The 14,280-nt window shown below is 30.1% G+C and overlaps 2 protein-coding genes across 2 annotated transcripts; one reads left to right on the top strand and one right to left on the bottom strand.

Moving 5' to 3' along the window:
* Positions 1 to 2,000: 2,000 nt before the first annotated feature.
* On the bottom strand, positions 2,001 to 2,301 carry BDCG_07673 (uncharacterized protein; the record flags this gene model as incomplete). Its single annotated transcript, XM_045423459.1, has 1 exon — positions 2,001 to 2,301. A coding segment is annotated over one exon (300 nt), but the record flags the coding sequence as incomplete, so codon positions are not given.
* A 7,337-nt stretch (positions 2,302 to 9,638) lies between these two features.
* Positions 9,639 to 10,698, top strand: BDCG_17607 (uncharacterized protein; the record flags this gene model as incomplete). Its single annotated transcript, XM_045426705.1, has 3 exons — positions 9,639 to 9,673; positions 9,900 to 9,940; positions 10,473 to 10,698. Coding segments are annotated over 3 exons (302 nt in total), but the record flags the coding sequence as incomplete, so codon positions are not given.
* Positions 10,699 to 14,280: the final 3,582 nt, after the last annotated feature.

Raw genomic sequence — 14,280 nt, 5'->3', positions numbered from 1 at the left:
TAGAGATTAGATGAGATTAGTTTTGATGAGCTGTTCACTGTAGTGATCTGAGCAGGTGAAGAGAGACAGTATAATATATGAGACAGAATCATAAAAAGTTGAAAGCTGCTGAACCTAGTCACTGAATGCTGTATTATATAGAGGTCATGTAAGAGTAGTGACTAGCAGATAGAGGAAAAGTGTAAGAAAAGAAATGATGAATTGGTCATTAACTGTAAGAGTCAGCTGTAAAAGACAAATGTTATCATACATATCTCATTCATTTTTATATGTCACATGTTTAATCTATTTTCAACACCACTTAAAAAACATCAAAAATAAAGAAAATCTCAAAACTTGAGATCTGCAAGAGATTTGAGAGCTGTAAGCTACTCTTATAACAACACTGTACATGTCTCTGATTTCTCTACTGCTCTGTGTACAACATTAATGTTATTTATCACAAGATTGGCTGAAATGCTAATATAGAAATGTGTACATGTACATGTAGAGAAATTGAAGAAGAGTGTGAAACTCACAGAATCAGAAGTCAGAGCAGAGAGAGTGAAGATGAAAGAAATAGAAGAAGAAGAAGATGCAGAACCAGATAAATAACAGCAGAAGTCACTCAGAACTGAACACTTATAATTCAGTGTGTGCACAACCTTCTCTGCAGAGAAGAAAGAGAAAGTGACAGAAGAAGCTTGAAAATGAAAGAAAGTAGTCTCTGTGATGTTATCATCTTCAATGAGAATGGCCTCTGACACTGAAGTAACTAAGAACCATTGTTAGTATACAAAAATTACAAAAGCAGAGGTAACAATTATCAAATAAATACTCACTGGCCTTAGAATTGTACATGCAATTACAACACACATGAGGCTTCTCAGAAAGAGAGAGAGAGACACAGAGAAATGCAGGAAGCAAAATGCAGCATGCAAACAGCTCATTCTCATGATGATATCTCAGACAAGATGTACAAGCCTCACACCTGTGAGTGTAAAAGAGAATGACATTCATATTCTCATTCTTAAAAACACAGATATTCTTCATCTGCATTACAAAGTCAGATGACAAATGTCAGAGAATAGACTGATACAGATCAATCATGTCAAAGATATTCATTAGAGCAGACATACTCATAATATTGAATTTAACAGTTGTGAAAAGTTTCTTAATGTCTGTGAACATCACAACTTCATGCATAGTAAAACTTATAATAATTTCTTCTAAGAACAGAAAAATCAGTGTTAGAAGAAAAAGATGAAAAATGAAAAGACTTACAATCTAGACACTGTTGAAGAGAGAAGTGATTCTCTGATATAAATGAACAATTGTCTTATCATAAATATTTAAAATGAATGTAATAATCAGTGTCTATGACTGAGCTTTAGATAGTTGTGTTGTATGCTGTCTTCATACAATAAATCATTCTAGAGATTGATAAGAAGGGTGAGAGTGTACACACTGAGAAATGTGATTCACTGAGCCTACACAACATCTCCTTGAAATGAGGAGAGCTGGTAACAAAAGCAGAGGTGACAAAACCAGGAGTGGCAGGAGTGAGGGTCGCGGGAACAGGAGTAGCAGGAGCGGGAGAATCAGACACAGGGACAGGTGTAGAAGATTGAGGGGGAGCGGCAGAGAAAGAAATAGAAGGGGCAGAGAGAAGCACAGAAGACTTGGCCACACATGGTATGAATAATTTCTTCATTATCATGTCCTTCAGGTTCTCAATCAATGATTCAACATTGAGTTCACTATCATCAGTGAATGTGAATCTGTCAACACATGAAGATTCTACACAAATAAAAACAACATATCAGCATCTGTGTTCATACAAAAACATGTCAGAAAACACAATCAGAAACCCACTGAGAAGAGAAACAGTCAAGAATATACAAGAAGATGAAGAGGGTGTACAAGGAGATGAAGAAGATGTGTCATTTATAATAGTACATTCTGACAATTGTTAGAAGATAAACAAGTTCTGGTCACATTTTACAACATATTACACTTACTGCTAATGAACTGCTCAGTATGAGCACTATGAGAATGCTTGTTATGAAAATGAGAGGTCATTGCCAGAAACACATACAATGTGATAGGTGAACAAATAGAAAGAGTTGAACAGAAGAAGAGGTAGGAATCTTGAATAAGATAATGATGTTTAATGATGATGATGATGAAGATGATGATTAAAAAGTGAGAAAAGTTAGTGAATAAGTAATGTAATATAGTGAAAGTTTCTTTGAGAGAGTGTATGCAGAATGCTAGCTGAATCAGAAATAGATCACATGATTGTGAAATGCTAGTGGTGAGCTAATCTGCATGAAGCTAGAGTGTATGACATGGTCACATGAGTGTGACTGAATCTGATGAGAGAGAATGTGATTCAGAAGAATGTATGACTGTCAGATAATAACGCGGCCGCTTCCGAACTACTAGCGTACAAATGTAAAGGGGGCCCTAGCGGCCACTAATTAATTTAGTGTACGAGATTCAATATATAAGAAGCCGGCGTACGCCTGTAATCGTACGCTGGCTTAAGCAACCTTTGAATCACAGAGAAATTGATTAAAACTATTCAATTTTATTCTAAATTATCTAATTCTCCTCACACAACAGGTGTGCAACTCAAATCAGTTAATAAAGAGTGTAAAAAAGAATTAAGTATTAATGAAAGCTCTTCAGCCACTGAAAAAGTAATTCTTACTTAAAAGAATATGAAATTATGACAGAAAACAACTCTGTTTTTAATTCTTTGTAAGAATATTGTGTAAAACCCAGAGAAAAACACCTTACTTTTTTAAGAGAAGTAAAAAACTATTTCTAAAATCTTTTTTTTTTTGCATTAACTGCTGCAGAAGAATGAGATAGAAACTGCTAAGATATACACTACTGTATACTCTCTATCAAGACTTTCTCTCTTCAGAGTCTTGATATTATAGAGAATATAAGTCTGTTTCTATATGATAATATAAATATTGTCAGTGAGATGTAGAGGAACTGGTTATTTATATCTCAAAATAGAAGACTTTGTCAATGATTATATCAATATAGAGTTCATTCTCAAATTCAATAGAAACCTAGTGTTGCTGTTCTCAATCTCTTGCAGAATCTATTGAATATTGAGATATTAAAACTAGATTTAATATATCTCACTGTGCAGGGATCAAAGGCTCAGTCAGATCTTAAGATATACTGATTTTATAGTTGTTGTGTCTGCTGATTATGTATTGAGTACAGTTGCTGAGGTATCTTTTTGTACTTTTCTGTTGGGGATGGGCCAGATTGAGAGGAGTGGTATGAGGGCGAGACTTGGCGTTGATGTCCAGATACACTGAAGACAGACTGTGGAGGTTGCACTTCAGAAGTGGCCGTTGGTTATGTGCTTGATATTATCGCCGAGGTATCTTTTTGTATTTTTCTGCTGGGGATGGGCCAGATTAGGAAGGGCGGTACAACAGTGGGACTTGGTGTTGGTGTTTTGGAACATCAAAGATGGACAGGGTTTTCGCGGAGGTCGCTCCTCAGATATCTCCACAACTACAGATCGGGGATCTTCCAAAATCGAGAAGATTGGTGCATATGGCTAGGTCTCTTCACCTTACAATTTGTATGGCACTTTGGCCCGGGGTTGTGGTGTGGTAGGGGAGAACAGGGGATACTCCCACGCAGGAGTTCCGAACGACGTCTGGTTCACATTTGGCTGGATAACTCCACCACCACACGGGGTATGCAGTCGGCGATGGGGTCAAAATGCTCGTATGATCAAGGGCTTTTCGATGGATCTATCGGCGGGTTCTTATTCGAAAAATCGAGCGAGTTCGTGGTGGAGCGGTTGTTCTATTAATGATAGTGATTGCATTAGTGAAGCTCTTCATAGTGAATGCTTGATTCACAGTGAATATCAATTGTTGCTTAACTTCTGTCTCAGCCTGTCACTGTGAATACAAGGCCTCAATCTTGTTTAGAATTCTTGTACATGTACAGAGCTTCAATTTCAGTTCAGCAGTCTTAGCTGTCTTTCTTACTGTTTTAAATAAATTCTCTGAGAGGTTCTGAATATCTTCTGATTCAGATAGCAGAGAAGAGTATTCATATTAACTATAAGAGATGTTCATTTCAGTGATTTCTCATTGATTGTATAATGTCTATTGTTATATCTAGACTGACCGTGTGACCGTGTCTGAGATCAGAATCAGAATATTTGATAATCTCATTATCAATTCAACTAATCTTATTACACTGTTTTAACATTAGATAGTAGTCTTATACTGTCTCAGTGAGACTTACTGTCTACTCTTATCACATTTTTCAAATGAGACTATGATTTCTACTTCTCAATTTAAATTATTTTTATTGCTTTAAATGACTTTAAATCTCATTTGAGTATTATCAAAAAGTGTTACTTTGTAAAAATTAAAAATAGTCTAAAAAAAACCTTAAAATGTCTAAAAATACTAACTTTATATCAAGAATGAGACTAAATGAGATCAAATGAGATCACTTTCTTATTTTTTCTAAGTTATGATCTCATTTTGAGATCTGATATATAGTTACTTTTCATGTTTTTTTAATGATTAGTCTCAGCAGAATTCATGTCAAGAAATGTATGAGATCAGATCAAATGAAATCAAATGTGAAATTCATGATTCTGATAACTAGTCTAGTTATATCATTATATAATTATATTGTTATATGATTTTATTATTATATAATTTCTGATTTCTGTTTTCTATTATCATTGTACAACTTCAGTGATAGCTAGACTGGCCGCTGAGATTATCAATTTCATGTTTAATCTCATTTAATCTGATCTCATACATTTCTTGATATGAATTCTGCTGAGACTAATCATTAAAAAAACATGCAAAGTGACTATATATCAGATCTCAAAATGAGATTATAACTTGAAAAAAATAAGAAAGTGATCTGATTTGATTTCATTTAGTCTTATTCTTAGCATAAAGTTACTATTTTTAGACATTTTAAGGTTTTTTTTAAACTATTTTTAATTTTTTAAAAAGTAACACTTTTTGATAACACTCAAATAAGATTTAAAGTCATTTAAAGCAATAAAAATAATTTAAATTGAGAAGTGAAAATCATAATCTCATTTGAAAAATGTGATAAGAGTAGACAGTAAGTCTCACTGAGACAGTATGAGACTACTATCTAATATTAAAACAGTGTAATGAAATCAGTTAAATTGATAATGAGATTATCAAATATTCTGGTCCTGGTTTCAGACATGATTACACAGTCAGTCTAGTAATAGTCATCTCTCTTTTATTCTTCTGAGTAGAGAGCAGTCTTCTTTGAATCCGATTCACTGCTCATATTTCCTTTCTCACATCTCATTCATTTGTATACATAGTATTTGCCTGAGTGTGAAGTTTGTCTCTAATAAGCAGAGTAGTATCAATCAGATACTCTTCTACTCACTGCTTCTTCATACACTATCTTTTAAGATGTTTTAGAACCACACTGATATGATAACTATGAATCACTTTGTAGATGAAATTATTACATTCTGAAGAAGTCTGCACTTCTCACCAGTTTTTAGACATGCTATCAGATGTGATTCAAAGATTGCTTGAGTCAGTGTATGATTACAGATGTACATCAGCTTCTTATATATATTATCTAAATTAATTAGTGGCTTCTAGAGCCTCTTTACATTTGTAAGTGTGTTCAGAAGTGGCCGCGTTATTATTCAGCAGTCATACATTCTTTCAAACCACAGAATCAGAATTTTTAATAGTCTCATTATCAATTCAACTGATCTCATTACACGGTTTTAACATTAAATAGTAGTCTTATACTGTCTCAGTGAGACTTACTGTCTACTCTTATCATATTTTCTAAATAAGATCATGATTTTCACTTCTCAATTTAAATTATTTTTATTACTTTAAATGACTTTAAATCTCATTTGAGTATTATCAAAAAGTGTTACTTTTTAAAAAATTAAAAATAGTCTGAAAAAAACCTTAAAATGTCTAAAAACAGTAACTTTATGTCAAGAATAGAATTAAATGAGATCAAATGAGACTACTTTCTCATTTTTTTCAAGTCATGATTTCATTTTAAGATTTGATATATAGTCAGTTTGCATGTTTTTTTAATGACTAGTTCTAGCAGAATTGACATCAAGAAATGTATGAGACTACATTAAATGAGATTAAATGTGAAATTCATGTTCTCATAGACTGGCCGCTGAGAACATGAATTTCACATTTGATGGGGGTTTGATCTGATTTCATACATTTCTTGGTGTGAATCCCGCTGGGACTGGCTATCAAAAAAACATGTAAAGTGACTATATATCAGATCTTAAAATGAAACCATGACTTGAAAAAAATGAGAAAGTGATCTCATTTAATTCCATTTAGTTCCATTCTTGACATAAAGTTACTATTTTAGACATTTTAAGGTTTTTTTTAGACTATTTTTAATTTTTTAAAAAGTAACACTTTTTGATAACACTCAAATGAGATTTAAAGTCATTTAAAGCAATAAAAATAATTTAAATTGAGAAGTGAAAATCATGATTTCATTTGAAAAATGTGACAAGAGTAGACAGTAAGTCTCACTGGGACAGTATGAGACTACTATCTAATGTTAAAACCATGTAATGAGATCAGTTGAATTGGTAATGAAACTATCAAAAAATCTGGTCCTGGTCTCAGACACGGTCACACGGTCAGTCTAATCTATGTTCTCAGCGGCCAGTCTATTCATGATATTTAAACAGTAAAGCATAAAGATCTGGTCTCAACTGCAGTTTTTATTAATATAAAAGATGCATTTAATCATGTTTCAAAGTCAAAGATAATTCAGACTTTGAAGATATTAAAACTGTCACTTTCTTTAATAAAATGAGTTAACTGTTTTATATTTAAAAGAATTATACAACTATTCTTTGATGAAATGAAATAAGACAAGACTGAGATAAAAATAGAAGTACTATAAGAATCTTTGTGACAGGCTGCGCCTGATCAATTATATAGACTATTCTGTTACACTTCACAGATTCCAACCGCTTCATTCTCAAACGCATATGCTCCGATTCTCAGCCATTCTCAATTGCCGATTCTCAGCCGCCATGAACATGTATGCTCCGATTGTCAGCCATTCTTGATCACCGATTCTTGGCCATCACATACATGTATAAATATTCACTTCAATCACTGATTCTTACACTTTCTCTTTTCATTTCTTCTCTAACATTTTTCTCTTTATTATATAAGATCTATCAATATCATACTGATCTATTCAGTGTAGATCTCTTATATTAGAAAAATGTTTATTATCTTCTTATTAGAAATGATTATTCACACATTGTCTTCTCATTAGAAATGATTATTCATTGAGAGATATCTGAACATGTAACAATGTGTAAGAAAGAGAAACAATCAGTTAAAGTAAACACTGAGTTCTCAGATAGAAGCTTACTCACCAGTCACTCTGACTCTATAACAAGATCTTATAAAGAGAGTAAGATCTTATAAGAGAATGTTAGTGAAAGATCTGAGAGTTCTGACACTCAGATATATAAGATATTCATATAATTACACTTCTTCAGATTTCACAGATATCACATATCTGATAAATAATATAATCATGTCTAATAATTAGACTGACCGTGTGACCGTGTCTGAGACCAGGATCAAACTTTACAGTTGTTATATTATCTAAAAGCATTACTTCTAGTCATAGTTTATATTCATCACATTGATCTCAAATTCTGTTATTTTAAATATTAAAGATTTCAGATTCACTTTTCAAATAAAAATCTAGTCTTAGATAAAGAATATGTTTAAATTCTTAGTCACATTTTCATTCTGATCTCATTATTGAAAATGGCACTAAATGAGACTATGAAATCATTTCTCACTTACATAATATCATAACATAGTGCTCATTTGTTAAAAATTCAATAAAAAGTGTTATTAAATATCATTACTTTTCTGAATACAGATTATAATTAATATCATTTTAATTAAAAAAAAATGTAAAATACAAAAAATAATAAAAAAACAAAAAATAAAACAATAAGAAAAAATCACAATAAAAAAAAAAGAGAAAGAAAAAAAGAAGAGAAAGAAAAAAAGAAACAGAAAGAGAAAGAAAAATAAAAAAAAAAGAAAAGAAAAAGAAAAAAATAAAAAAAAAATAAAAAAACAATCAAGATTACAGAGCTGCAGTACTTTTAAAATACTCACTCTTCAGAGTCTTTATAATATTTATTATTAACTGTATATCTCTCACAGTAAGAGTATCACAGTTATAATGAGTTATTATCTTAATATTATCTAATAAATAATCAGTATATATCTATATAAATGTGAATAATTAGAAAATATACACTTAAAAAGTGTGGCCAGGATGAACTCTGCCGTCACTTAAATGACAGAATACTGAAATCAATGATTCTTCTCATCAATTTCACAGATAAGATGTATAAAGATAATCTTGAGAAATATAAGATTCTCTGACTTCTAGTAGAAACAGATCTCACAGAGAGACTCTATTTTCATCATATCAGAGACTGAGTATTATTAAAAAGTATTACTTCAATACATATACACTTACTGCAGTAATTCACTCTCTGTACATGTGACTGAGAGTTGCAGCTTTCTCACACTGCATGACTCTCTCTGAAATGCTGCTGCTGATTTGTAACTCACACAGTCTCTCAGTTCAGTATGTGCTGTATATATACAGCTCTGTATGCTGAGGCTGTGTTGATCATTATAATCTGATATGATACTTACTTTTCACAGGCCATGTTTTATTTGATTGAAGAGAGAGAGGGACATGACTGCTGTTTTATTTAAGAGAGAGTGAATAATTGAATCTATAGAAGATAATTTAGTTTCTTCTGTATTTGAAATTTAATTAGTCTATACTCTTCAATTTGAGAATTTCTGAGAGTGTTTTAATAGTTTTCATATCAGCTTGAAATTAGTGATTAATTGAAGAAGAGAAAAGAGAGAAGAAAGAAATGAGAATAACTTATCTTTATAATATAAAAACAGAGAATTGTTGCAATCATTTATTCTAGTAATAAAGATCTGTTTTCTGCATGTATCTCTAATATAGATTATATGATAACTGTATACAAAGAATATCAACAGTACATGCATTGAATGAAGATAATATTGCTATATAACACTGTAGCTGTTTCTGTACATCACTGAAAGCTGTTAATATTTTCTTTGAGTCTCTTTATATTTGATAAGTCAGTAATATATTTCAATGCACTCTCTCTTTCATTATCATTATTATTATTATCATTATCATCATTACTATTATTATCATTATTATCATTATTATTATTATTATTATTATTATTATTATTATTATATCATTTCTGATCATCTCTTCTGCCTTTATCTCTCTTCAACACTCACTGAAATTAATTATATCATCTCTCTTCAAATATTCTGTGATTCTGCAGATTATCAAGACGCGTGAGCGTCATCACAGATTGAAGAGAGAGAAGAAGAAGGTATTCAAGTGAGAGAAGACAGATTGTAAGACATGTTATAATGTCTTGAAGAGACTCTGTAAGAGAGCAGAATGATAATAATTTTAAGTAATACTTCTGATAGATTTAGACTGAACTAAGTATAGAAATAATGCAGATAGCATCACTTATAAGAGATTGAAGAAGAGAATAGTGAAGAGTCTCATACAGTAGCAGTGAGACTAGAAGAAGTTCTGAGAATGATTTGAGATCAAGATGAAGAGAGAGAGAGAGAAGAAGAGTATTACTGTAAATAAGTAGTAGTAGAAGAAGATTAACAAGGTATTGAAGTAGAAGATAAAGAAGTCAAAACTGATAAGTTTTTTATTTATTGAGAGATAACAATTTTTGATAACACTTCTATTCTCTAATTAATTAGCAGGAGCTGATAGAGAAGAAGAGAATTAAGGCCTTATTCAGGTCTTAAATACACTCTATGATTCAGAATATTAAGAAGACAGCTCTGCTTAGACTGACTGCTGAGACTATGAATTTCACATTTAGTCTCATTTAATCTGATCTCATACATTTCTTGGCGTGAATCCCGCTGGGACTAATCATTAAATAAACATGTAAAGTGACTATATATCAGATCTCAAAATGAAACCATGACTTGAAAAAAATGAGAAAGTGATTTCATTTGATCTCATTTAGTCTCATTCTTAGCATAAAGTTACTATTTTTAGACATTTTAAGGTTTTTTTTAGACTATTTTTAATTTTTTAAAAAGTAACACTTTTTGGTAATGCTCAAATGAGATTTAAAGCCATTTAAATCAATAAAAATAATTTAAATTGAGAAGTGAAAATCATGATCTCATTTGAAAAATGTGATAAGAGTAGACAGTAAGTCTCACTGAAACAGTATGAAACTACTATCTAATGTTAGAACTGTGTAATGAAATCTGTTGAATTGATAATGAAACTATCAAAAATTCTGATCCTGATCTCAGACACGGTCACACGGTCAGTCTAGCTCTGCTCTCTGAGTATGTTAATCTGCTTATCACTGAAGTGAAACCTGAGACAGCAGATCAGAAAATGCGGGATTTTGAAGCACAGATTGATCTGACTGAAGAGAAGCAGCAGAAACTCTTCTCTGAGAAGACAGTGAAGAGAGATTTTGAGATGATTATCACCTCAGATGAGGAGAAGAAGAAGAAGAAGAATAAGAAGTGAATTATAAAGAATAATAAGAAGAATAAGAAAGAGAAGAAGTAGATTTTTTTCTTTTTATATTAGTTAGTTATAAGTTTAAGTTTTTAATTATTAATAATTAAAATTGATTTTGAGTTTTCAAAAATTATTATACAAGTTGTAATCAAGTCAGGAATGATATATATATATATATATATTTAACTATCATGATTCACAAATCACTATAATGTATAAGTATCAACATTTTTTCAATATTAATATTCATAATATTAATATATTTTTAATGATATCATCTGATAATATAATTTGATAACACTGTCTTTCACAATATTAATATATTTCAAGAAATATAACAGAGAATAATCAAGATTGTTTATTTACTTTTATATATCAATGATATTCAATCTGAGTTAGTACTAAAATTATAACTAAGCTAAGAAACAAGATTATTTTCTCTTATATTAATTCTTCTTATACACATCAGTGATCAGTTATTGAAAATAAATTATTATCTTTCTTAAATTATTATTATATCTTCTGAATTCACTTCTTTCACTTCTTTTACTTCTATTAAAGATTCATAAACTCTTTAAGAAATCACTGTAAATTACAAAGTCTACATTGTTTATAATTTAACACAGAATACTCTCTTTCAATCATGATGAATGATCACTTCATTCTTCACATCTGATTTCAGGTCATGAAATTTATGAAAAACTCAACATAAATATCAAGATAAACTATGAAATAATTATTAACAGATTGTATTGCAGATTACTGAAGAGCTATCTCTCTGCTACAATCACTGTAACTTTATTCAGAAACATTTATTATGAACTGATTATAACTCTGAAGAAATTTTCTGATATCTGAAGTTATCAGAATGTAGACAATAAAAAAAAATAATCAGAAAATTACTACTGAGCTGATAAGTTACTCTATCAGATAATGATTTTTGATAATACTAACTTTCTAATTTGAAGAAAATTATATGAAAATAATTATATATCAGTACTCGGATTTCATAACTCTCATCTGATAACTTCTGTGAATAATTACTTTGTATATATATATCTCTGAATCTTTCTCTTCAATTAATTTAAAACTCTGAATTTCAAACACTTCTTTAAATACTTAATTCAAATCTTTATATTTCACATCAATTCTGTCTTCAGTTCAATCTTGAAATATACTACAAAGTTAATATATAATATCTAGAATCAGAGTTGAAGAATCATCAAAGAGTGTCTCTCACAGTGAATGCATGAACTAGTATAAACAATCTTGCATTTATAAGAGTTATATGTTATTATATTGATGAGAACTGAACTTATCAAGAGACATTAATTGAATTTGAATTATTGATCAGTAGTCATACTGAGAATTATATGATAGAGATATTAATGACTGTGATTAAAAATGATTATTGAAATATTAGTCTCAGTCTTCTTATAATTACAACTGATAATGCTGTGAATAACTATACTATGATAAAGAGCTTAGAGTAAAAATTGAATTTGTATTTCTGAAATGATAAATAAGATTATATTCTCTGCATTGCTCTGAGACTGACCGTGTGACCGTGTCTGAGACCAGGACCAGAATTTTTGATAGTCTCATTGTCAATTCGACAGATCTCATTACACAGTTCTAACATTAGATAGTAGTCTCATACTGTTTCAGTGAGACTTACTGTCTACTCTTATCACATTTTTCAAATGAGACCATGATTTTCACTTCTCAATTTAAATTATTTTTATTGCTTTAAATGGCTTTAAATCTCATTTGAGTGTTACCAAAAAGTGTTACTTTTTAAAAAATTAAAAATAGTCTAAAAAAAACCTTAAAATGTCTAAAAATAGTAACTTTATGCCAAGAATGAGACTAAATGGGACCAAATGAGACCACTTTCTCATTTTTTTCAAGTCATGGTTTCATTTTGAGATCTGATATATAGTCACTTTGCATGTTTATTTAATGATTAGTCCCAGCGGGATTCACGCCAAGAAATGTATGAGATCAGACCAAATGAAACTAAACGTGAAATTTATGATCTCAGCGGCCAGTCTAATTACTCATATGATTCAACTTGTGATACAAACACTGATAAAGAATCTTAATATTGAGACAAAGAATAATGAGATGACTGATTCTTGAGATAAGAATGAGATGAAAGTGATTACTTAAGTAACTTTTACATTTACTTTACAAAAGATAATGTTTTTTAATAACACTTTTTAATATTACTTTTTAATAATACTTTTTGATAATACTACTGTTAATTTTAAATAGATTGACTAATAATTTAAATATCACAGATTCAAAATATTGCTAATATAATTTGTATCTCTTCTAAATAATAACAATGATTTCATGATATTTAATAAATAAATAAATCAGTCACATCACTGAATATGATACAGAATGTTAAAATATAATAAAGTTTAATATATAAGATAACTGTTCAGACTCCTCAATTGTATCAGATAATTAATCATTGAGTGTAATACTCTGATTGAGAAAAGATTCAGATATTGAAACTTTCTAATATGAAGTGAACTCAGTTGAAATATGTGATTGATTTACTATTTCAGTTTTATAAGATAATAAAGACAGTCTCAATCACTTATACATCAATACTGCAGTCAGTCTGATGAGTGTATAACAGTTTATTTACTCATCTTGAGAAGTAGTTGAATCACTCAAAAAGAAATTCAGTCTGAAATGATGCTATAGCACAGACTATTATTACTGTAAGAGATAAACTAGTATATTACTACAGTAAAACTGAACAATCTTTTACAGAGTACTATGCTATAGTAGCTCTACTAGATCTCTCTCATTGAGTTAATATCTACACTTCTCAAGATTGAACAGAGAAGAAATGAGACTTGTATATTAAATTAATCTGAGACTACTACAATGTCAACTATCAGAGATTTGAATGAGCAGATGTATGAAATATGAAGACAGTGAAATACAATTTCTTAATAAGTAACAATCTTTGATAACACTTCATATTTCATAGAACTATAATACTAACTTTGAAACAGAACTTACATATATTGATTGTAACTGAAAATCAGACAAAACTACATACTTATAAAACTGAATTTGACTGCTATCTTCAAGATGATCTGACAAATTTACATACTAAATCAATTCTAGAGTTATGAAAAATTGTTAAGAGTACATATCTAACTGTTGTACTGATGATATGTGATATTTTAACAATTTCATTAGCAGAGGTGAAAATGAAGTGAAAGTTCAACTCAAGTCAAGATATTTATCACTATCACTGAGAATAATTATAAGAAGAAATAATCAAGAAACTCATGATTGTAAAACATGAAATTATCAGACAGTTTAATATCTCTGATCACAGTATATCAGAGAAGTATAGTTTTCATGAGAAAGTGAAGAATAAACTTGTACAAGAATGTATTTAGTTGTTTCATGAGTATTATCAATAATTGTTATCAAATTCTGATTATATAAGTAATCACTGAATGAATTGAATGAGACTGATTTTAATCTTCAGTCTCAGTCTCATTCTGATTTTGAAAGAATGATTATCTTTTACAGTTTATTCTGAGAAATTAC

The sequence above is a fragment of the Blastomyces dermatitidis genome, assembly GCF_000003525.1.
Source record: "Blastomyces dermatitidis ER-3 genomic scaffold supercont1.9, whole genome shotgun sequence".
Lineage (NCBI taxonomy): Eukaryota > Fungi > Ascomycota > Eurotiomycetes > Onygenales > Ajellomycetaceae > Blastomyces > Blastomyces dermatitidis.
The sequence above is the reverse complement of the archived record's forward strand: the minus strand, read 5'-3'. Positions and strand labels throughout refer to the sequence as shown.